Here is a 22687-nt window from a genome sequence, read left to right on the forward strand (position 1 = left end):
CCACTACTGCTGCTGAATGAGAGCAGCTCCGCTACAACGGAGCTCGATAGTATCTGGAACCATAACCAGGCCACATTACATAGCGACCGCTAATTTAACTAGCCGCTAGCCGGGATGCTACAGCTAATAATGATGTTGAATTGGAAAAAAAACCCCCAAAAACGTCTGTCGGCCTTCTGTGGCGTTTGCTAACGCTACAAACAAAATGAGGACAATTCATCAGATCAGTGAGTCTGTCTACATGTGGATGAGGGAAGCAGACAGTGGGACCCCGGGGGCCTCGCCGCTCTGCTTATGTAACCTCACACACACACATAGAAACATGCAGCAGGGGCAGAGGGAGAGGGCAGCTTTTAGCCTCAGGGGAAAAGAGGGAGGGGGAGGACAGGAGAGGAGGTCATGTCTGGCTGCTGGCAGGTCGTAGGTTGGTCTACGTGAGACAACGTCACATGGATGCTATGTTTCCACGTGCGTACATCCATCATTGATTCACTCAAGGCTCACTTTTAAATATGTTTCTGGTTAGTTCTGTATGGTGGAAACATTTATCTGCACTGTTTGGAACTTTTGCTCAAATAATGTAATAAACGCTGCTGTATAATACCTAGTTATAAGGTGTGCCGCTTTCAGGAGCTGTCCGGTGCTGAAGCGGACCACGCAAAGTCACACTGAGAGTTTGCTTAAAGAAGTCAGAAATAGTGCTGAAAATGAATTCTTTTTTTTCTGTGTGACTGAAATGAAAGGAGAATCAGTTGATGGTCTTATTCACTCCACAGCAGTTAGTTTCCAGTTCTAACGTTTCATAGCAGACCCTGGTGAACGAGGGTCTGCTCCCATAAAACAGCATCCAGACATCATGCACTCCACAAAGAAGAGGCAGAAGAACTAGTGATGAAGGACATATTTTTGCTTCAAAAGCTGATCTGATTGGATGCTGGAAAAAACTATTGATGTGTTCAAGTTGTGAATGGGGGTGATTGAGGGTAGAGTAGTCATCTTCTGATCAGAAGGTTGCAGGTTCGATTCCAGCTTCCTTCTGCTGATGTGCTCCTGGGCAAGGCACTTTAACCCCAATTGCCTACTGATCTGCATATCAGTGTATAAATCTGTGTGTGTTTGTGAGTATGAATGGGCGAAAGTGACTCAGACACTGTAAAGTGACTCTAGTGTAAAGAGCTTTGAGTGGTCAAAATGATTGGAAAAGCGCTATATAAGTTCAGTCCATTTACCATTTAAAAAAGGAAATAGCCTATCAGTGAAGCCTTTCAATCCTAAAACAGCATCTCAATGCTAAACATTAAGAAGGTAGCTTCTTGCTACATCACATAAAAATGCAGAGTTTCACTGATGGATCAGCACCAATTTTCTTAACTAATGAAAAACGGGCGATTGGCCGATACTTGCATGTGAAACCGATCTTATCTACTTCTGCACAGGACTGAAAATCAGCCACTGTCTCCTTTTGCTCTGAGAGATGACTGACTCACTGACCCGACTGAACTCATAACAATAGCCAAAAATACTGCAATCTTAGCAACTTTTCAGACCAAAAGAAAACTTGGTATCAGCCACAGTCGGAATTGCAATCGGTGTACCCTTAGTCGCAACATGACGAAATACGAGCAGGTTCAAGAGCTATGAATACTTCCAGAAGACACTGTATGTGCTCCAAATGAGAAATTTTGTAAGAATGATGGAAAATGGAAAATCTCTCCCAAGCGGTGTGTGAAAGCACTCGCTTTCCAGGAGTTTTAAGAGATATTAGCAATGGCCATAGAGTCTCAGAGACCATCGGCGGATCTTTGTGTGCGACCTGCCGGCTGATTTTGTTTATCGTGAAAATGACCTGCTCTAGTCAGCTGAAGTGGTCCTTGTTCCAGCGCCATCGCTGTGTTCCTGAGCCTGCTGGGAGACGTGCTGACGGATGAAATGTGGTGTGACAGCAGACCAGGCGAGATGCACGCTAACATCCTGCTAGCGGCCTGTTAACGGCCTGCTACAGACGGCTCCAACAAACCACTAGATCCAGGTATTGTGTCGACATTGCGTGTGTGCAGATTGAAACAGAAACTTTTATGGGTTCCAGTTCAAAACTCACTATTAAAACTACACAACCCAACAAGAGCTACACTCCTTTAAAACTCCACAGCCTGAATATAAGCAAGTGTAACACTACATGAGCAAAACCTGCAGGAACAATGTCTGTTGTTTCTAAGCAAAGGCATGTTTTTGGTTTTTTTTACAGTTAATGCCTCTTTATCACACTTAAATGTTTCAGAAGAAACAAAACTTCACATTTCATAGCTCTATTCTTCATCATGCAGGTCCTGAAGAGCAAAGCAGGCCCAGATCATCACACTACTGCCACTCTATTTTCATAAATTATGTATACAGCTCAGAATCTGAAACGAACTTAACAAAAATTTTAAAAAATGTGATCAATAACATTTAATTGATGATTTAACAACGTGAGTTTGTGTCATAGACATGGAATTTTAGTGTGATATTTTGTGGTGCTTTTGGGATAATGATAAGGATTGTGATTAAATTTTTTTTTTAGCTAATCTAATAAATAGTCTTTCAGGACAGCGACTGCATGGCACAGCATTCACAGTGCCACAAGCACAAATATTGTTCTTGAAAAACAATCTAATCTAATTTTAGGGACATGATAGACAGAAAAGAAAAAAGGAGAAGTAAATTTCCATCAAAAATCTCTGATTAAAATTAATCTCAGACATTTTCTAGAGAGAAAAAAAAACATGGAAATTTCTACGTTTGAAAAGTCGAAAAACGTGCTCAGGCATTTTGAGATTAATCTCAGAAATTTTCTAGAAAAAAAACTTGGAAATTCCAGAATTTCAATAGGTAAAAATGTTCCAGTTTTGAAACTCTGAAAAGTTCAGAAAGTCGAAAATGTTTGACTTTTGAAAAGTTTATTTTCCAGAATATTTTTGAGATTAACCTCAAAATCTCAGATTTTTTTTGCCGTAAATGTACTCCTCTTCTTTTCCCTCTATTTACAATGGCCCTGATAAGATATTGTTGAAATAAGCTTCTTTAGGATGCCACTTACTTAAAAAAAAAAGAGAGATTCATATCATTAAGCTAAACACAATAATGACATTTAATCATATCTTCTAATTAGCTAATGCCTATGTTTCTTGATGCCCTTATTGACAAAATGTGGAGAAAATAGCAAACACTTTTATAGGAACAAATTCTTACAACTAGCATAGCATGCTGTTTGTCTCTTCACTGTGGTCAGGAACCACAACCACCCACAGATAGCTGGAAGTCACAATTACTTGAGCTCTCAAAACAAATAGATATGCCTATTTCAATAGTTCAAACACCAAATATGCCTTAATATGCATTAATATGTGATAGAATCTGTCTTGACAGTATCATAGAAGTTAATAATTTACAATCCTCCTTATCTCTGCTCTTGAGGGCAAAGCTAATTAATGACTAGGGATAATGAATGGCACTCCTCGATTGTTTGCTTTGCAAACTCCAACTAATAGCGCATCTGTTAAGGTTGTAACTAAATATTCCAGCTTCTCAAACAGATTGGGGAGCGGACGGAGTCCATAATTCGGAAATTTAATAAATTGGAGTTATGTCCCACAGACAAGTTTCTTTGTTGTTAAATGTGCTATTCTTGGGTGTGTTGTGGTGGCGCAGGGGTTAAGCACCACCCACATATAGAGGCCTTAGTCCTCGACACGGCTGCTGCGGGTTTGAGTCCCGGCCTGGCGACCTTTGCCGCATGTCTTCCCCCTTCTCTCATTACCCTCTTTCCTGTCAAATAAAGGCCACTAGAGCCAATAAAAAATAAAAAAATTTTTTTTTGCTAATCTCAATCTTTCAAGCATAAAAGATAATAAAAATATTCCAAGGTTAAATATTTTTTGATTAATATTAACCACCCAGGCAGCAGTGAGGTGGTCAGCAAACTAACAGAGGTGGATATCCCGCCCCCTCTCGTCCCCCTTTGGTATCGCCGCTGCTTTGAAACAGAAACGTTCCCTATCGAGTCTCCAGTAGCTTTTCAAGAGCAACCAGTTGGATGTGTTGGAGCTAAACTACATGAGCTCTTGCGACATAGAAGAAAGCCCACGAGTGCGAACAGAACACCCAGAAACATCCGCATTCCTCCCGGTCTATATGCTGGCAACGTGCCCCTAACGTCACTGCCCTGACCCATTAACGGAGAATGTAGGTTAGCAAGTTTGTGGCTCCGGCTGTCAGGTAATGCAGCATAATGACAGCCACAAAAGTCTCGACGGAGGTTAAAGTGAACGTTGACGTTTTACAGAAAGCCGACATAGTCCGCGTTAATCTGCGGCCAGAGTACAGTGAGCAGGCCGGGGGGTTGACGTGAGGACACCACTCACCTTGCACCGCCGTGACTGACTGCGAGGCGCCTCTCTCTCTCTCTCTCTCTCTGTTTCACTTTGTAGCGGTGTAGTCCACTCCGGATAGAAAAGCACCTCAAGCAGAGTCGACATAAAACATGTCACCGGGAGCGGCAAATTAAAGAAAAGAGAAACAAGTGAACGCTACAGTGTAATTCCGGTCAGCTGCAGCCGGTTCGCCTGAAGCTCCTGGGGGAGACTGCTTCCTCTGTCAGCGCGCTGTCAAGAGCGAAAAGAGGCGACAGCAGCGACCTGCCATCCCGGGACTGCCGGAATTTCACGGTCACGGTGTACGTGGGGGAGGAAACTCCACGGTGTTGTTGACTAGTTCGCCGCGCTCGGTTGCTGTCCCGTGTCTGTATAGCGCTGGTGAATGCGGGTCAGCTGGAAGCGGGGACGATAAGTCGCTAGGCTCTGCAGCACCCTCTACTGGCAAGACAGGAACACTGCCGCCATGGAGGTTACATAATAAACAGTCCAACCAAACAAGCTCTTTTCATGACTTTCAACTCTACACTGTTAGTATGCTAATGACCTACTGTGTTTAACGTCAAAAGTGACCACAGTGAAAAGCTATAACTTACTCCACTGATTGGTTTGTTGGAAGGCGAGCTAAAATATATAAAAACTATATCTGAATATAACTTTCAAATCAGGATCAGCTTTATAAAACAAGATTGTTTCAAGCAATCACAGCATATATACATTAAGTGTCAATATAAAAACTTTAGAGGAAATAAATTTAACAACGTGTAAAGTACATTAAAAAAATGGCACGTTGTGTTAGTGCAAACATGATTATTTTGTTTCATAGCAGATAACTACTCAGGCTTTAAGCAATCTTTTCTGGGTTTTGGTATTGGTACTACTGCAGTCTCTATCCATCTTTAAGGTGATGTTTCACATTTCCATACTTTATCATACAAATCAAAGAAGATTAACTTTGAATATTCACTAAGTTCACTTATCACCATATAACATATTTGACTTTCCTCAAGGAAGGTCTAAACTCTACTATTGAAAAATAAATACTAATGACATTACCTTGTTCTTGTTTTATTATTTCCTCATTTTTAATACGGTTGCTACTCTACATTTTCTCTACTTTTCACTAATATTATGTTTACTATGTTTACATTGTTGTTTTTTTCTTCATTACTTACTGCTGTTGCTCCATTACAAATTAAAACAGAACAACCAAACTCTCTTCTTCTTCCACTCATTCAGTTCATCATCTTCCAGTCTTTCTCTCTAAGCCTCATATTTCTCTCTCTTCTTCCTGCTCAAACACGCCTTCAATCTGGGTGGATCCAACGTCTGCTGAAGGTGAAAGCTGATTGGCTGCTGCCTCTCTGCTCTGACATGTGACTCACAGCTCATAGCTCAACCCAGTTTCTGTTTTCAGGAAATGAAACTCACACAGTCACTGTGACCGAGAGCAGAAATGGAGCAGAATCAGCTGGACCCAGAAACTTTCTCCTGTTCCATCTGTCTGGATCTACTGAAGGATCCGGTGGCTATTCCCTGTGGACACAGCTACTGTATGAAGTGTATTAAAACCCAGTGGGATGAAGAGGATCAGAAGGGAATCCACAGCTGCCCTCAGTGCAGGGAGACATTCACACCGAGGCCTGTGCTAAAGAAGAACACCATGCTAGCAGCTCTAGTGGAGCAGCTGAAGAAGACTGGACTCCAAGCTGCTGCTGCTGCTGCTGCTGCTGCTGCTGCTGCTGCTGCTGCTGCTGCTGATCACTGCTATGCTGGACCTGAAGATGTGGCCTGTGATTTCTGCACAGGAAGAAAACTGAAAGCCATCAAGTCCTGTTTAGTCTGTCTGGCCTCTTACTGTGAGAAACACCTTCAACCTCATTATGATTCAGCTGCATTTAAGAAACACAAGCTGGTGGAGCCGACCAAGAACCTGCAGGAGAACATCTGCTCTCGTCATGATGAGGTGATGAAGATGTTCTGTCGTACTGATCAGAAGTTTATCCGTTATCTCTGCTCTGTTGATGAACATAAAGGTCATGACACGGTGTCAGCTGCAACAGAAAGGACTGAGAGGCAGAGAGAGCTGGAGGAGAGACGAGGAAACATCCAGCAGAGAATCCAGGACAGAGAGGAAGATGTGAAGCTGCTTCAACAGGAGGTGGAGGCCATCAGTCGCTCTGCTGATAAAACAGTGGAGGACAGTGAGAAGATCTTCACCCAGCTGATCCGTCTCCTCCAGAAAAGAAGCTCTGAGGTGAAGCAGCAGATCAGATCCCAGCAGGAAACTGAAGTGAGTCGAGTCAAGGATGTTCAGGAGAAGCTGGAGCAGGAGATCACTGAGCTGAAGAGGAAAGACGCTGAGCTGGAGCAGCTCTCACACACAGAGGATCACAACCAGTTTCTCCTCAACTACCCCTCACTGCCAGCACTCAGTGAGTCTACACACTTATCCAGCATCAACATCCGTCCTCTGAGACACTTTGAGGACGTGACAGCAGCTGTGTCAGAGCTCAGAGAGAAACTACAGGACGTCCTGAGAGACTCATGGACAAACATCTCGCTGGTGGTCACTGAGGTGGATGTTCTGCTGTCAGAACCAGAACCAAAGACCAGAGCTGAGTTCTTGAAATATTCATGTGAAATTACACTGGATCCAAACACAGCAAACACACGGCTGGTTCTATCAGAGGGAAACAGGAAGGTGACATGGATGAAAGAACGTCAGTCTTATTCTAATCATCCAGACAGATTCACTAATAGATCCCAAGTTCTGAGTAGAGAGAGTCTGACTGGACGTTGTTACTGGGAGGTGGAGTGGAAAATTTATGTTTCTGTATCAGTCGCATACAAGAATATCAGCAGAGCAGGAAGTGGCAATGAATGTGAATTTGGATATAATGACAAATCTTGGGCTTTAGATTGTAGTGTTTCTAGATTTGGTCACAACAACATCTGGACCTCCATCTCAGGTCCAGTTTCCTCCAGACTAGGAGTTTACCTGGATCACACAGCAGGTCTTCTGTCCTTCTACAGCGTCTCTGAAACCATGACTCTCCTCCACAGAGTCCAGACCACATTCACTCAGCCGCTACTGGCTGGAGTTAGGGTGTGGAATTATTTTGGGTCTGGATCCTCTGCAGAGTTCATTAAACCCAACTAGATTTCCTCTCTTCTCTCTGATCACTGATCAGGCTTCATGGTTCTGCTGTTCTGTTCTTTATTTCTCTGCTTTAAATGTAGTTCTTCTCAGTCTCTATGTTCCAGGAACCATTAATAATTTCTGCTGATGTTTTCTTTTATTCTTATATGAAATATTTCTCCACCAGAAAATCTCATCTTCTCTGGGGTTCAATAATTTTTGCTTTAATATGTGTATTGATGTATTTGGATGTTCTGATTTTCTTCCATTGATCTGCAGAACACACATTCTTCAGTTGATATCGAAGTGAAATGAACTCGCTTCTGTTGTCTTTATTGTGATGCCATGAAGAAACTGAACATCAACTTAGAGGTTTTGCTGTTTTGAAATTTTTAGATCTAGATTAGAACCACTGGCTTTCGTTCTGCTTCTTTAGCTTTATTCCAGAGACATTTGACATTTTTTTCTCTTCATTATTACAATAAATTGTGAGTTTTGTCATCTTAATCGCTGAAAACATTTCCTTCAGAGGGTCTCGTGATGCTAGACAGGATCAGACACACACATGATGCTTACAGGGACAACAGGAGCAAAAATTTGGAATGAGTTACAGTGGATTGTATGAAATGGCATTAATTTAAACCACATTCTTAAATGTGTGTCTTGTAAAATCATTATGCTAAGTAATCTTCAGCTCTCATAAAAATTCTATTCATATCAAATATGATTTAAAAGAAATTTGAGTTTGTAATTTAATGTCTTGAAATTGGGCCCCTGTCTCTTTAAAATCTCCTACTCTTTCTGAAACTCTGCTTTCAGGAAGTCATCACAACATGGCTCCTCTATTAACTGTTTAACCATGTTTTCACCAGCGTTTCACTGTGAAGTAGCTGCTATAATGAGCTCGGCAGATTCTCTGTTCCAACAGGTGTTTGCTAATTGCTGCTGGCTAGTCTGAAGGAACTGAGTGGAGGAGTTATGAGGGAGGCCTGTTCTGTGAGGCAGAAGCGCCGAAGCTTGGAAACTGCAGCTTCAAGAAGGAGCGGCGTCTCAAAGGCGGAGCTACGTAGCTCCACCCAGGTGTTTTGCACAGCTGAATGGTTGCCATGGGAGACTAAAAGATTTATCAAACATGCACAAAATAATCAAAGCAACACTCTAGGTATGTTTTTTTTAAACAAGGAAATAACATTATAACATGACGTAAAGCTAAAAAAGTACATTTTGCACAATACTGCCCCTTTAATGAGAATGGAGATTATTTTTCCAAATGAGTTGAGGTTAGAAAACCTTTTTGTTCCCTAATTAATGAAACAATCAGTTTAAAAATGCATTTTGTATTTCCTCAGGTTGTGTTAGTCTGTAAATTAAAAGCCGCTGGTAGTTTTGTGCTATCAGCCCCATTTGAGCTACGAAAACCCATTAATCTTTACCCCAAATTGTCCCCTGTATGAAATTTGAATATTTCAGTGGATTTAAAAATGGTCGTGGCCAACGGCTCTACAGCGCCCCCTAACGTGAGGTAGGCCCACAGATAAATTGTGCATAGCTGAAATTTGGTACATCGGTACCACTCCGAGAAACAAGAGAAAAAGTCTCTTGGAGGTATGGCCTAAGCCCAACAGGAAGTCGGCCATTTTGGGTCAAGGTGTTCATTTTTGGGCACTTTTCCCCACTTTTCATACATGTTGAACTTTAAGAAACTCGGCTTGCAGCTTGTTGTGAGCGCTTGGAGAAGAACATTTGTCTGTCTATCATTTCATCTTGTTCATCGACAAAAGAAGCCAGACACACAACACACCGTTGGTCTGTTTTGCTGTGCATATGTGTTTTTTATTGCAATAATACATCTGCACATTAACATTTATTTACACACACATACACACACACACACCGCCAATGGTCTGAACAGAACAGTAAGTTTGGATTTTTTCTTTTCTTTGTTGAGCACTGAACACACGGCTTAAGCAACAAAAAATACAAAATGATAGCCAGCTGTCTTTTTTCAGGGGGCACACAATTATTTCACACACACACGCACACGCAATTGCATTTGAATAAACCTTAATCAACCATTCATACACACACCATACACATGCAGCATGGGGTTCCCCACAATGAACTGAACAGCACTGCGTACAGACGGAGCGGCCGACGATCCGTTACGTGATTTTATTTCTACACTAAAATCAAATCAACATCTCCACAGCACGGAAGATCATACTGATACACTAGGAAATATCCATCATCTGTTCATATACTGTTTTTTCCTCCCTCTCTATATATATACTATTTACAGAACAATGTCATACTGTGTCTTTAAAGGGATTACATTTACACATGAAACAGCGTCTTTGTACAGCCACAGCTAAATCACTAAAAGCCTCTCATGTATTCACACCCCAGCAGCCAGACGGCCTCAGTACTAGAGTTGGAGTTGCGTTTTTAGCGGCTCGTGAGGACGCATGACAATAACTACCGTCAGAGGGACGAGAAGGAGGCAACAGATACAACAGAGTAGAGCTAAAAACACTGCCTACTCCTTTTTTTTCATAGCTTTTTTTTTTTTTTTTACACACAATGCACAAAACAACACTTTATTATTTTCTCCACAATCATCTATTGCAAGTTCCTTTACAGAGAACAGATTTTCACATTACAACTTCCAATAGTTGGCTGCAACATGTTGATATAAGTGCCGTTAGTGACGTCGGTGAGCGTGAGGGAAGGAGACACGGAGACGTCTTCTCGGTTGGGCATGCGGAGGGGGAGAGGAGTTAGACCAGGGATCAGTTTTCTCCTGTCACGTTGGTTCATGTTTATGGTTTTGCAGAAAGGGAAAGTCTCCTCAGCTCCACTTGCTCCCTCTGCTCTTACAAGCTGCGATCACTACAGAAAGGAAGACATTGGAAAAAGAAGGCGAGGTTTGTTTTGCTTGTTCTGCAAGTTCAGAGAAGACCACCGACACCTTTCAGCATGTTTCGGTGAAAATACGTGCATAAATGAGATGTTGGGAAGAGACGCGAAAGACAAACGGCTCAAAAGAAGAATAACTTCATCATCAAAATCCAGTGTGCATTGCAACATCGTTCTTAAAGGGGCAGCATTATGTGTTTTCCCATCACATGCTGTCAGAAACAATCAGTCAGGAGGAGGGTCTTAGCGCTGTCAATCACCCTCCAGTACACCTCTGTTCTGAAAGCTATTACGTAGGAAGCAGTGCAAACAACAGAAAATGTTTATTTGGTAAAATATCCATAGCAATGTGGCTATCTTAACATAATATTTATGTTAAGTATAAATTAACATATATACTTATCACAAAAAAGAATGGAATTTTATGGAATGTCCAACTTAAATGATGCTAGCAACAGGCTAATGATTCTCACATCAGCTGGTTTTCTGACTTCAGTTACTTTGTGATCGAAGTACAACTCAGTCCTTTAGTAAAAGGTATAATGTCTAAACACTACTCTAACTAGCCAACTACAGAATCTACTAGCTCTAGATCTAGCTGTTGGTCTTACCAGGAAAGAGCGACTGACAGCTTAAATTCGGATTTGATCGCCTTCATTCAACCTGGTGATTGCAAAATAAAGTCACTGAGGTTAGTTAGTGTTCAGTCCAAATCACTGACTGTTGGGTTTGTTATGAGGCAATAAATACTCATTTAGGGTTTAACTGAGCGCAAACTAAGGAAATGAAAAGAGACACGTCAAACAGGAGTGTCCGAACGTTTTGACAAAAGTTTGAAAGCACAAGAGGCCACAAAAATGTCCATCCATCCATCCATCCATCTTCTTCCGCTTATCCGAGGTCGGGTCGCGGGGGTAGCAGCTTCAGAAGGGAGGCCCAGACTTCCCTCTCCCCAGCCACTTCTTCTAGCTCCTCCGGGGGAATCCCGAGGCGTTCCCAGGCCAGCCGAGAGACATAGTCCCTCCAGCGTGTCCTGGGTCTTCCCCGGGGCCTCCTCCCGGTGGGACGTGCCCGGAACACCTCACCAGGGAGGCGTCCAGGAGGCATCCTGACCAGATGCCCGAGCCACCTCAACTGGCTCCTCTCGATGTGAAGGAGCAGCGGCTCTACTCTGAGTCCCTCCCGGATGACTGAGCTTCTCACCCTATCTCTAAGGGAGAGCCCAGCCACCCTACGGAGAAAACCCATTTCGGCCGCTTGTATCCGCGATCTCGTTCTTTCGGTCATGACCCAAAGCTCATGACCATAGATGAGGGTGGGAACGTAGATCGACCGGTAAATCGAGAGCTTCGCTTTTTGGCTCAGCTCTCTCTTCACCACGACGGACCGGTACAGCGCCCGCTTGACAGCAGACGCTGCGCCAATCCGCCTGTCGATCTCCCGCTCCCTTCTTCCCCCATTCGTGAACAAGATCCCGAGATACTTAAACTCCTCCACTTGGGGCAGGACACCCCCCCTGACCCGGAGAAGGCACTCTACCCTTTTCCGGCTCAAGACCATGGCCTCGGATTTGGAGGCACTGATCCCCATCCCGGCCGCTTCACACTCGGCTGCGAACCGCTCCAGCGAGAGCTGCAGATCACGATCTGATGAAGCCAAAAGGACCACATCGTCTGCGAAAAGCAGAGATGAGATCCTAAGGCCACCAAATCGGATCCCCTCAACACCTTGGCTGCGCCTAGAAATTCTGTCCATGAAAGTGATGAACAGAATCGGTGACAAAGGGCAGCCCTGGCGGAGTCCAACTCTCACTGGAAACGAGCCCGACTTACTGCCGGCAATGCGGACCAGACTCTGACACCGGTCATACAGGGACCTGACAGCCCGTATCAAAGGGCCCGGTACCCCATACTCCCGGAGAACCCCCCACAGGGCTCCCCGAGGGACACGGTCGAACGCCTTCTCCAAGTCCACAAAACACATGTAGACTGGTTGGGCGAACTCCCATGCACCCTCCAGGACCCTGCCGAGGGTGTAGAGCTGGTCCAGCGTTCCACGACCAGGACGAAAACCACACTGCTCTTCCTGAATCCGAGGTTCGACTATCCGACGGACCCTCCTCTCCAGGACCCCTGAATAGACCTTGCCAGGGAGGCTTAAGAGTGTGACCCCTCTATAATTGGAGCACACCCTCCGGTCCCCCTTTTTGAACAGGGGGACCACCACCCCAGTCTGCCAATCCAGGGGAACTGCCCCCGATGTCCATGCGACATTGCAGAGTCGCGTCAACCAACACAACCCTACAACATCCAGAGCCTTAAGGAACTCCGGGCGGATCTCATCCACCCCCGGGGCCCTGCCACCGAGGAGCTTTTTAACCACCTCGGCGACCTCGCCCCCAGAGATTGGAGAGCCCAACCCAGAGTCCCCAGGCTCCGCTTCCTCAGTGGAAGGCATGTTGGTGGGATTGAGGAGGTCTTCGAAGTACTCTGCCCACCGGCCCACAACGTCCCGAGTAGAGGTCAGCAGCACACCATCCCCACTATAAACAGTGTTGGTGCTGCACCGCTTCCCCCCCCTGAGACGCCGGATGGCGGACCAGAATCGCCTCGAAGCCGTACGGAAGTCTTTCTCCATGGCCTCTCCAAACTCCTCCCACGCCCGAGTTTTTGCCTCAGCAACCGCCCGAGCCGCATGCCGCTTCGCCCGCCGGTACCCATCAGCTGCTTCCGGAGTCCCACAGGCCAAAAAGGCCCGATAGGACTCCTTCTTCAGCCTGACGGCATCCCTCACCGAAGGTGTCCACCAGCGGGTTCGAGGGTTGCCGCCGCGACAGGCACCGACAACCTTGCGGCCACAGCTCTGATCGGCTGCCTCGACAATGGAGGCACGGAACACGGTCCACTCAGACTCCATGTCCCCCACCTCCCCCGGGACGTGTTCGAAGTTTTGCCGGAGATGGGAGTTAAAGCTCCGTCTCACAGGGGATTCCGCCAGACGTTCCCAGCAGACCCTCACAACACGTTTGGGCCTGCCAGGTCTGACCGGCTTTCGCCCCCACCACCGGAGCCAACTCACCACCAGGTAGTGGTCAGTGGACAGCTCCGCACCTCTCTTCACCCGAGTGTCCAAGACATACGGCCGCAGATCCGATGAAACGATGACAAAGTCGATCATCGAACTGCGGCCTAGGGTGTCCTGGTGCCAAGTGCACATATGGACACCCTTATGCTTGAACATGGTGTTCGTTATGGACAATCCATGGCGAGCACAGAAGTCCAGCAACAGAACACCGCTCGAGTTCAGGTCGGGCGGGCCGTTCCTCTCAACCACGCCCCTCCAGGTCTCACTGTCATTGCCCACGTGAGCGTTGAAGTCCCCCAGCAGAACAAGGGAGTCCCCAGGAGGAGCACTCTCCAGTACCCCCTCTAAGGACTCCAAAAAGGGTGGGTAATCTGAACTGTCGTTCGGCCCGTAAGCACAAACGACAGTCAGAACCCGTCCCCCCACCCGTAGGCGGAGGGATGCTACCCTCTCGTTCACCGGGGTAAACCCCAACGTACAGGCGCCGAGATGGGGAGCAACAAGTATGCCCACTCCTGCCCGACGCCTCTCACCTTGGGCAACTCCAGAGTGGAAGTATGTCCAGCCCCTCTCAAGGAGACTGGTTCCAGAACCAGAGCCGTGCGTCGAGGTGAGACCGACTATTTCTAGCCGGAACCTCTCGACCTCACGCACTAGCTCCGGCTCCTTCCCCACCAGAGAGGTGACATTCCACGTCCCAAGAGCCAGTTTCTGCAACCGAGGATCGGACCGCCAGGGTCCCCTCCCTCTGCTGCCACCCATCCCACACTGCACCCGACCCCTTTGGCCCCTCCCACGGGTGGTGGGCCCATGGGAGGGGGGGCCCATGTTTCCTCTTCGGGCTGAGCCCGGCCGGGCTCCATGGGTAAAAGCCCGGCCACCAGACGCTCGCCATCGTGCCCCCCCTCCAGGCCTGGCTCCAGAGTGGGGCCCCGGTGACCCGCGTCCGGGCGAGGGAACACCAAGTCCAAAGTTTTCCTTCATCATTGGGGTCTTCGGGCTGCTCTTTGTCTGGTCCCTCACCTAGGACCTGTCTGCCTTGGGTGACCCTACCAGGGGCATGAAGCCCCAGACAGCATAGCTACTAGGATCATTGGGACACTCAAACCCCTCCACCACGATAAGGTGGCAGCCCATGGAGGAGCCATGCCACAAAAATGTAATATTTTAAATAATTTTTAAAACCTTTTGTGCCTTTTTTCACTTGATCTACTCAATAACGAACCAAAAAACAAAAAATTTATTGATATTAACAACCTAGTTGGATTTTTTTAGAAAACGAATCAGTAAACCGTTAAAGAAACAAAACATAAAAATAAGGTCTAGTAAAACACAAGCTCACTGTTTCTATGTTTTCTTATTTGGGATGTAAGGTTTGATTTTGAATAAAAGCAGGTCAGTAACTGTGAGTTTTGTTACTCCAAAATTCAGATTAACACAAAAACTTTGGTAAGAAACAGAAATCCACTTTTTACACCTAATATTAAAAAAATAGCAGTCAGTAAAAAAATGATGCCTTAACAGATGAAAAAGTGTCCATCTGGATCAACCATCTGTGATTTCAGGTCAGATTTGCTCAATTTTAGAATTGAGGTCGCCCCAAATCCATTAGAGGGCCGCAAACGGCCCCCGTGCCGCCCCTTGGACACCCCTTCTTTAAAGGAAGGAGGACGACGACGACACAGGATGAGTTCGTCAGCTGATGGAGGCTTGTCTTAAAATAGTGATTATACTTACGCTCCCTCGTCTCTAAGCAGAGTCATGAATTTGATCACTCTGTAATCTGGATCCATCTGCAGATTAAGAGGTAGGCAAAAGGAGAGAAAAAAGGGTTGAGAAACAGCATGAAACATAACAAATGGGTGCTAGAAGAACCGCAGTGACGTTAAAATACATTACAAAGTATGATTCCCTAGATCTCAGATTAGAAACATTATTACCAGAACATTATTCAAAAGTCAATTATTTAATGATGAAAAGAAGCATCTGGTTGAACATGTAAGACAAACTAAACTTAATTTAATATTCAGTATTAAAAATCTGTTTTTGAAATTGAAAACAATTCGAATTTTTTTAAGAACTTGTAGAAACACTGCTCTTCCTGACTTCAAACGCTGTTAGGTCTTATTCGACTTTCTGCCCGTGACCTGAGGTTTCGTACCTGCAGCGACATCTCTATGAGCACCAGCAGCTTCTTGATGCCGATCCAGACCCGCTTCCCTCGGAGCTGCTGGCCGATGCTGGCTCGCTCTTTATCTGTGAAGCTTCCGAGCAGCTGCGAGAGCCGAAAGGAGATTTATGGAGAAGATCAGTGTCACGCTCTAACCCTCCACCCACAGGGAGAAAGACGTGTACTCATAGCACTGAAGACATGAGAAACATTCTTCCAGTAGCTTGAGATCCGGGTTCAAAAAAATAAGGAAGATGTCAAAACCGGCTTTGTCCCTTTGAGCGAAGAACCTAAAATAAGCATTTTTATTCATCGTCGAGAAAATTTAGACCCTTCAGGATCTTTCTTTCTGTGCTGTACCTCTAAGGCGTCCACCAGCTGCTCCCCAGTGGAGATGTTGGGGACGTGGATGGTGGTGCTGAAGGCGTCCAGCATCTCCATCTCCTGCAGGACGTCCTTCCTGCTGGTGGTGCCGATGATGAGCAGCTTCCGGCCCTGAACAACCAACACATGACGCCGTTTCATCCGTCTCTGATTGCACCGCAGGATAAAACCCTGGATTCATGTTCCAGGCTGAATGACACCTGCTCATATTTTCATGCAAAGTTGCTCTTGATGGTAATAAGATGATGGTAATTAAGATTAAAAAAAATAGAGGTAAAAGAAAAGATAAGAAAACCACAACAAAGACTCTCTATGTCAGATTCATGCTAAACCGATCCCTGTACTGGGCAACGTTTGTTTGTTTTTTACACTTAGAAAATGAATATGCAGTCATAAAACAAACACATTATTTTGAAAATACATGATAATAATTAAAAAATAAGAATTTCTGAAAATGTATCCTGGCACCCTGTCTAAAAGACACCCTTTCTAGGGTCCTAAGGGCCCTACTTTTTTTTTAGGGATATGAACAACTACATCTTAGTGATTATGCTATAGATTATTCTGATGTTTAATAGATTAATCAGATTTTAAAAAATGGCCCATTCTACAGATTTCTTTTTATTTATGTGCTTATGCTTGTTTTATACAATATTAGAAATGCATTTAAAAATACAAGTAAATAATTAATTTCCTTTTTAAAGAAAATAAATGCATTTTAGGCATTTTTATTGCCTAAAATGCAATGACAGCATTTCTTTAGTGTATATTGGATCACATGTAGCAAAAAAATACTTCTGACACCAACATGTGAAAATCTCGTCCATCTCTGTTTTGACATAACAGCAACAGTTAATAATATCGATGTTGTTGGTATTTTTCGGATTAACCGATTAATTAATGGATACCAAAAGGAAAACAGGTGAAGCCAGAAACGTCACTTGAGTAGTTCTGAATAGACAAAGTTTTTTTTTTAATCTTTAATACCAACTTAAACTACTTTTTGTACAGTTTTGTTTTAATTACTGAGTAGGTTGTTCTTTCAGCAGTTGACCTTTTCTGAGTCTGTACTTAACGATGAATCAATAACTAAATTAGTTGACGATTATTTCAATAGTCGATTCATCACGATTAATGGGATTAATTGTATCAGCTCTGCAATTTTGTCAAACTTCATTTCAACCATAAACTAATGTTGCACTTTATTGGGATCTGGCTGATCGACCAACACTGCACCCTGACGACTGATTAAGACATTATTTATTGATCTACTACCACAATTTCGCTATGTTCTAGAAACAGAAGAACAAATAAAATCATGTCTTAAGTTTTACTTAATTGTGAACTGGAAGTAAAGCAATAGTTTGTTTTTATTGTTTAATTAAAAATCTGATTTGCATGATTTAATACGGTGAAGTCAAGTTTTTCTGCTGATAACTGAGGATTATTTTGAGTGTATTTTTCAGTGTTCAACATGAATGTCTGCAGGCTTCAGAAGATCTCTCGCCTTGGGTGGAGGTTTTTTAAGCAGCACCAGCAGAGCCTGCAGCACAAGGTTGGAGAAACGAGGACCAATAGGCACGTAGTCCAGCAGGCGCTCGATGTCATCCACCACCACACAGCTGAGCTGGGACTTGTATGCGTCATCGAAAACCTGGGACAGGCAGAGAAGGTGAAAGGTGAATATAAAAGCATGATTGTTTCTCTATGAAGCCACACACTGTCTGCAGGACTTGCCTTTTTGATAGCCTGGCATTTGGAGATCTCGGAGTTTCCAATCATCTTGTCTGGAGAGCAGATCTTAATGAAGGGGAACTGGGAGTCCTCTGCAATCTTCGCTGCCAGGGCCGTCTTCCCACTGTGGGGTGGACCTGTGAGCATAAGCACGAGTGGTACACTTTACTATCCGAGTCTTGTTGCTTTGGAAGGCTTTGGTTGAACAGCTTGTCTACCCTCCAGGAGTACGGCCACCAGAGGAGTGCGGTCGCTGTTCTTGGTCTGCTGGACAAGCAGCTCTCCGTCATCCAGGACGTGGGTAACGGGGTCGCCCCATTTGATGATCCCGTTCATGACGTAGCTGGAGTAATCCTCCTGGTTTGTGCCAAAAGCCTGTAGACAAAACATTCGGGGTGGTGAGAAACTCCGTGTTGCCCATTCTTCACGTCATTGGACCACAGCGATTTTACGCAACAGGAACCTAGAGTGTCACATACAGGCTTGATGTCATTGTTGAGGGATCCCATGAAGTCAGCCCTGGTGACCTGGAGCTTCTCCGCCCGCTCCATGTCCACCTCAACTGTAGATGTAGCCTGGAAAAGAGCAATAAACCAATGATACATTGATGGAGAGGTAACTTTTTAAACTACTTTGTCATTTCAGATTTATCAATCATCTACGCCTACTGCTAAGGGTGAGTTGAAATCTCATGTCAGAATATTAGATCCCTTCATTTCTATGAGGATTTTTTCAATTTCCTACTGACTTAAACCAAATAGAAAAACTTTGGGTGTTAGGATTTCAGGCCCTCACATTTACCAGGCCTGTGTCCTTGTAGTAGCAGCCTATTGATTTTGTCTGAGCCCTGCTGTCACTCTAACCTGCTTCTGCCTGCTGACTGTACAGTGTGTGCAAGCTTTTGTAGAGCTTCAGTGAAAGCAGAGCCTCATTCTGTGCTGTTTGATGAGAATTCCTCCCCTAACACTAAGTTAGCCTAAAGATGCTAGCATGAAAAATTTGCTTCCTGTCGGTGATTGACTTTGTCCTCAACCGTAAAGGCTGATGTTGAAACTGAATCCACCTCAAACTGAGGCGCTGAGCATTGAAGAGAGTCAGATGACCTTGATATGTCGGTTCATGGCGGTGGACTGTGCGGCCCGGACGAGTCCCTCCAGCTCGGCGCCACTGTAGTTCTTTGTCTCTGCGGCCAGCTCTTTGATGTCAACATCTCCAGCCAGCAGGTTGAAGCTCCGCATCTTAATGGTGTGGATGTTCAGGATCTGGACGCGACCCTTCTCATCAGGAAGACCTGGAGGACGTGTGCAGTGGCAATGAGAGAAAACTAGACTAAAACTGGTATCATACTACCAACACTGAACCTGGATTGATAGTCTTTCTAAAGGTACCACTGAAAAATTATTGCAAAAATCCTATAGATCAAACCAAAACGCAGTAGGTGCAGAAAAGATACCCTTCAAGTCTACAGGGCACCAATGGGAACCCAAGTTTAAAAGATTGTTGTAGCCAATTTTTGGGTCTTCTTACACTACACCCATGTTGATGGGAGTCTCTGGCCCATATGTGTTTATCTTGTTATCATGCTCCCCAACAGAAAACCCACAAAACACTTCTCTCATGGTGCATAGGGTATGTGCACTGGAAAGATCACTTCATAAACTAAAACAAGAGATCAAAATGGCAGTCAGGCAAAGACATCAACTCACCGATTTCCATCTTCACCTCAAACCTGCCAGGCCTCATCAGAGCATCATCAATGAGGTCGGGCCTGTTGGTCATTCCTTCACACACAGAAAATCAATGGTCAGGAAATCACAGGAAAAAATAAGAATTTATTGGGAGACCAGGAAACTAATGTAGGAGCACAGGCAAAAGCATTGTAAGAACGCTACAACATGGGTTCTGTCGGATTTCATAGTCCTTACCAATAACCAGGATGTTGTTAAGTTGCTCCACGCCATCGATTTTCGACAGCAGCTGGTTGACCACCGTGTCGTGCACACCCGTGCTGCTGGCGCCCGTGCCTCTCTGCTTGCAGATAGCATCCAACTCATCGAAGATGATGATGTGCAGGCCGCTGTTAGCGCCAAGCTGAAAACAATATTTTTTTAAAAGTTTTATTCTTAAATGTTTTTGCATTTGTACCCTATAAAGCACTATTGAGAAATCACTTTGTTTCACTAGAGAAAAGATACAACATCTTGGTCTAGGCAGCCTGGCAACTGTCTCTCACTTGCCTATGTTGGACAAAGACTTGTTTCAGGTGAAGACTCCAAGATACTTTTGCCAAACTCTTCTCACTAAAAAGCTCTCACTGACCAAACTCTGCCTGTAACTCTCCGACCAGCTCTCCGTTTAATCTTTGACTGGCAGCAGGAGCGAGGAAGAAATTCTCTTGGTAACCAGACAGACTCCAGCTATGAGAAGGCTTGGAAGAAAAAGATGACCAGACCGAATTAGTCTGGAGTTTAACTCGTCATCGACAAAAAGTAAAAAGGTTCTTTCAAAGAGGATCAGCTTTAAACAGACACCAGACAAACATTTACAGCTCTCTAGAGGAGAAACACCATCCTCTATGTTCCATCCATCCATCCATCCATCCATCCGAATCCGAAGGCATTCCCAGTCCAGCCTAGAAACGTAGTCCCTCCAGCATCTCCTTGGTATTCCTCCAAGTTTCCTCTCTGTGCCCGACTCACCTCAAGTGGCTCCTCTTGACATGGAGAAGCAGCGATTCTACTATGAGTCCCTCCCAGATGACCAAGTTTCTCACCCTATCTCTGAGGGAGAGCCCCAGACACCCTGCGGAGAAAACTCATTTCGCCTGCTTGTATCTGTGACCTCGTTCTTTCGGTCATGACCCAAAGCTCATGACCATAGATAACGGTTTGGACATAGTTTGACTGGCAAATCAAGAGCTTCGCCTTTTACCTCAGATCTCTCTTCACCAGGACAGATTGGTACAACGCCTACATCTCTGCGGACATAGCACCAATCCAACTATCTATCTCCTGCTTCATTTTCTCCTCATTCGTGAAGGAGAACCCAAGGTACTGACCCAGTTGGGGCAGGAAATCTTTTGACAAAGAGAAGGCACTCTACCCTTTCCGACTCAAGACTATGGTCTCAGACGTCCAAAGAAATGTAAAAGTTTCTCTTCAACCCGAACTTCAATGTCTTCATTCAACATGTCATCCACCAGATTCGCCATCTTGGAATGTATTGCTTTAAGTCACAGCAGCCATGATGTTTTAAGACCAGAATTTGTTTGTGTTACATTCCGCCTCCCAGCATCATCACAGGCACAACAAGGCATTCATGACAGCTCTCTCCATATGAACTGACACTTGCCGGCCGAACAGACCTTTATGACTTACATTGTTATTATCTCCTCTGAGTTCTCGATGAACAACACAGGACAGAAAGGTCTCTCACCCTCTTCTGCTCCTCCTCTGCCTCGGCAAACAGCTTGCGGATGTTGGCCTCAGACTCTCCCACGTACTTGTTGAGGATCTCCGGGCCGTTAACCACCTTCGGCTCACGGGCGTTGAGCATCTTGCCAATCTGCCGGGCCATCAGGGTTTTTCCACACCCTGGTGGGCCAAACAGCAGGATTCCCTTCACGTGCTTGCAGCCTGGAGCAAGAAAAAGCACAGTAAACAAAAAGAAAAGACTGGAAACATATTATAAAAGAGAAAGGTATGTGACCAAAAAATAAACATGATGAATGAAGTCAGGTAGTGTGGATCCAAGAAAGAGAAGAAGGAAGAGGTCATCTACTTTTGCTAAATGTATGATTATTTTTCCAGCATTCCAATATCTAACTAAAAATTTTTTAGATCATTTTTATATTACGGATGTGAAAAATGACAGATAAAAGCCATGTCTTACCCATCTGCTCCACAATATCAGGAGGGAAAACCCTGGAAGCGAAGGCTCTGCGGAAAATGTCAGAGAATTCCTTGTCCAGACCTCCAATTCCCATTTTCTCAAAGTTCCAGTCCGGGTTGATGATCGTCTGCCGTGCCTCCTTGGTCTTTGCCTTACCTGTTCAAACATACAGATATCATCAGATGTTTGATGCCTAAACAAATATAAAGTCAAAATGTATCAACACTTTTAATACAGTTTTATTTTGGGAAATTAGATTAATTTTTAAAGTAAAATATAGCAAGCCTGCTTATTTTGTTTTTAGCGTTTTTCTTTGCAGACAGCTCTGGTCAATTTTTGTTTGTTCTTGCTGCCATCTTGTGGGGAAAACGGACTCAGTCACAGGTTATCCATGTTGCTCATGTAGCATTTTGGCTTTACATTTACCAATCAGTTAGTATTCAAACACAGGCAGAGCATATATATGGAAAGAAGTAGAAGAACAACACACCAACTAGTGTGAGCGAAGAATTCTCTGCCTTCTCGAAGATGACCTGGCTGTTGCCCACCATCAGACCGATGTCGATCTGGTGGAGAAACCAGAGTTACTCACATTCCTCGTTTAGCTAATTCAAAATGTTTTTATATGTCCAGCAGTTACTCTTACCGTATTGAAATAAAATCCTGCCGAATATAAACATAAATTATGTTTATGATATTAAATATTTTGAGCTGAACTTGTATTTAAATTACATTTGTGAAACAGATAGTGCTTTTAAAACTAAAAAATACAACTTTAAATAAGAAAAACGTCAAATAAAAATAGGACAAATGATCCCCGTATAAGCACTTAAAATGTATAAAACTCTAATTAGAACACAAATCTAAGGTCTGTGTCATTTTCGTCGTATTTCAGGAAACATAGTCAGACATAAACATAGGTTCTTTTGTCAATGACCCACATGCTTCTGATGAGAG

The 22687-nt window shown here is 44.4% G+C and overlaps 3 protein-coding genes across 4 annotated transcripts in view; 1 reads left to right on the forward strand and 2 right to left on the reverse strand.

Moving 5' to 3' along the window:
• LOC116735596 (thyroid hormone receptor alpha) overlaps nucleotides 1-4835 on the reverse strand; it is a 70459-nt gene extending 65624 nt beyond the window's left edge. Inside the window, exon 1 of one of the 2 annotated variants that reach the window (XM_032587579.1) lies at nucleotides 4401-4835. The gene's annotated coding sequence lies outside the window, so the exon portion shown is untranslated. The remainder of the gene's footprint in view (nucleotides 1-4400) is intronic. The other variant, XM_032587578.1, reaches the window with a different exon arrangement.
• A 971-nt stretch (nucleotides 4836-5806) lies between these two features.
• LOC116735595 (tripartite motif-containing protein 16-like) lies at nucleotides 5807-8058 on the forward strand. Its single transcript, XM_032587577.1, has one exon. The coding sequence runs from the start codon at nucleotides 5866-5868 to the stop codon at nucleotides 7570-7572; it is 1707 nt and encodes a 568-aa protein (XP_032443468.1). The 5' UTR covers nucleotides 5807-5865; the 3' UTR covers nucleotides 7573-8058.
• Nucleotides 8059-9358: 1300 nt separating this feature from the next.
• Nucleotides 9359-22687, reverse strand: part of LOC116735594 (vesicle-fusing ATPase) — a 39898-nt gene continuing 26569 nt past the window's right edge. The window contains exons 7-20 of the mRNA XM_032587576.1: nucleotides 22221-22296; nucleotides 21731-21886; nucleotides 21275-21474; nucleotides 19765-19930; nucleotides 19546-19620; nucleotides 18943-19130; nucleotides 18319-18414; nucleotides 18058-18214; nucleotides 17843-17976; nucleotides 17613-17759; nucleotides 16082-16216; nucleotides 15713-15826; nucleotides 15289-15344; nucleotides 9359-10440 (exon numbers count right to left, since the gene is read on the reverse strand). Of these exons, the coding sequence (XP_032443467.1) occupies nucleotides 10425-10440; nucleotides 15289-15344; nucleotides 15713-15826; nucleotides 16082-16216; nucleotides 17613-17759; nucleotides 17843-17976; nucleotides 18058-18214; nucleotides 18319-18414; nucleotides 18943-19130; nucleotides 19546-19620; nucleotides 19765-19930; nucleotides 21275-21474; nucleotides 21731-21886; nucleotides 22221-22296 (1716 nt within the window). The 3' untranslated portion in view covers nucleotides 9359-10424. The remainder of the gene's footprint in view (nucleotides 10441-15288; nucleotides 15345-15712; nucleotides 15827-16081; nucleotides 16217-17612; nucleotides 17760-17842; nucleotides 17977-18057; nucleotides 18215-18318; nucleotides 18415-18942; nucleotides 19131-19545; nucleotides 19621-19764; nucleotides 19931-21274; nucleotides 21475-21730; nucleotides 21887-22220; nucleotides 22297-22687) is intronic.

Source organism: Xiphophorus hellerii, chromosome 16, assembly GCF_003331165.1.
Source record: "Xiphophorus hellerii strain 12219 chromosome 16, Xiphophorus_hellerii-4.1, whole genome shotgun sequence".
Taxonomy (NCBI): domain Eukaryota; kingdom Metazoa; phylum Chordata; class Actinopteri; order Cyprinodontiformes; family Poeciliidae; genus Xiphophorus; species Xiphophorus hellerii.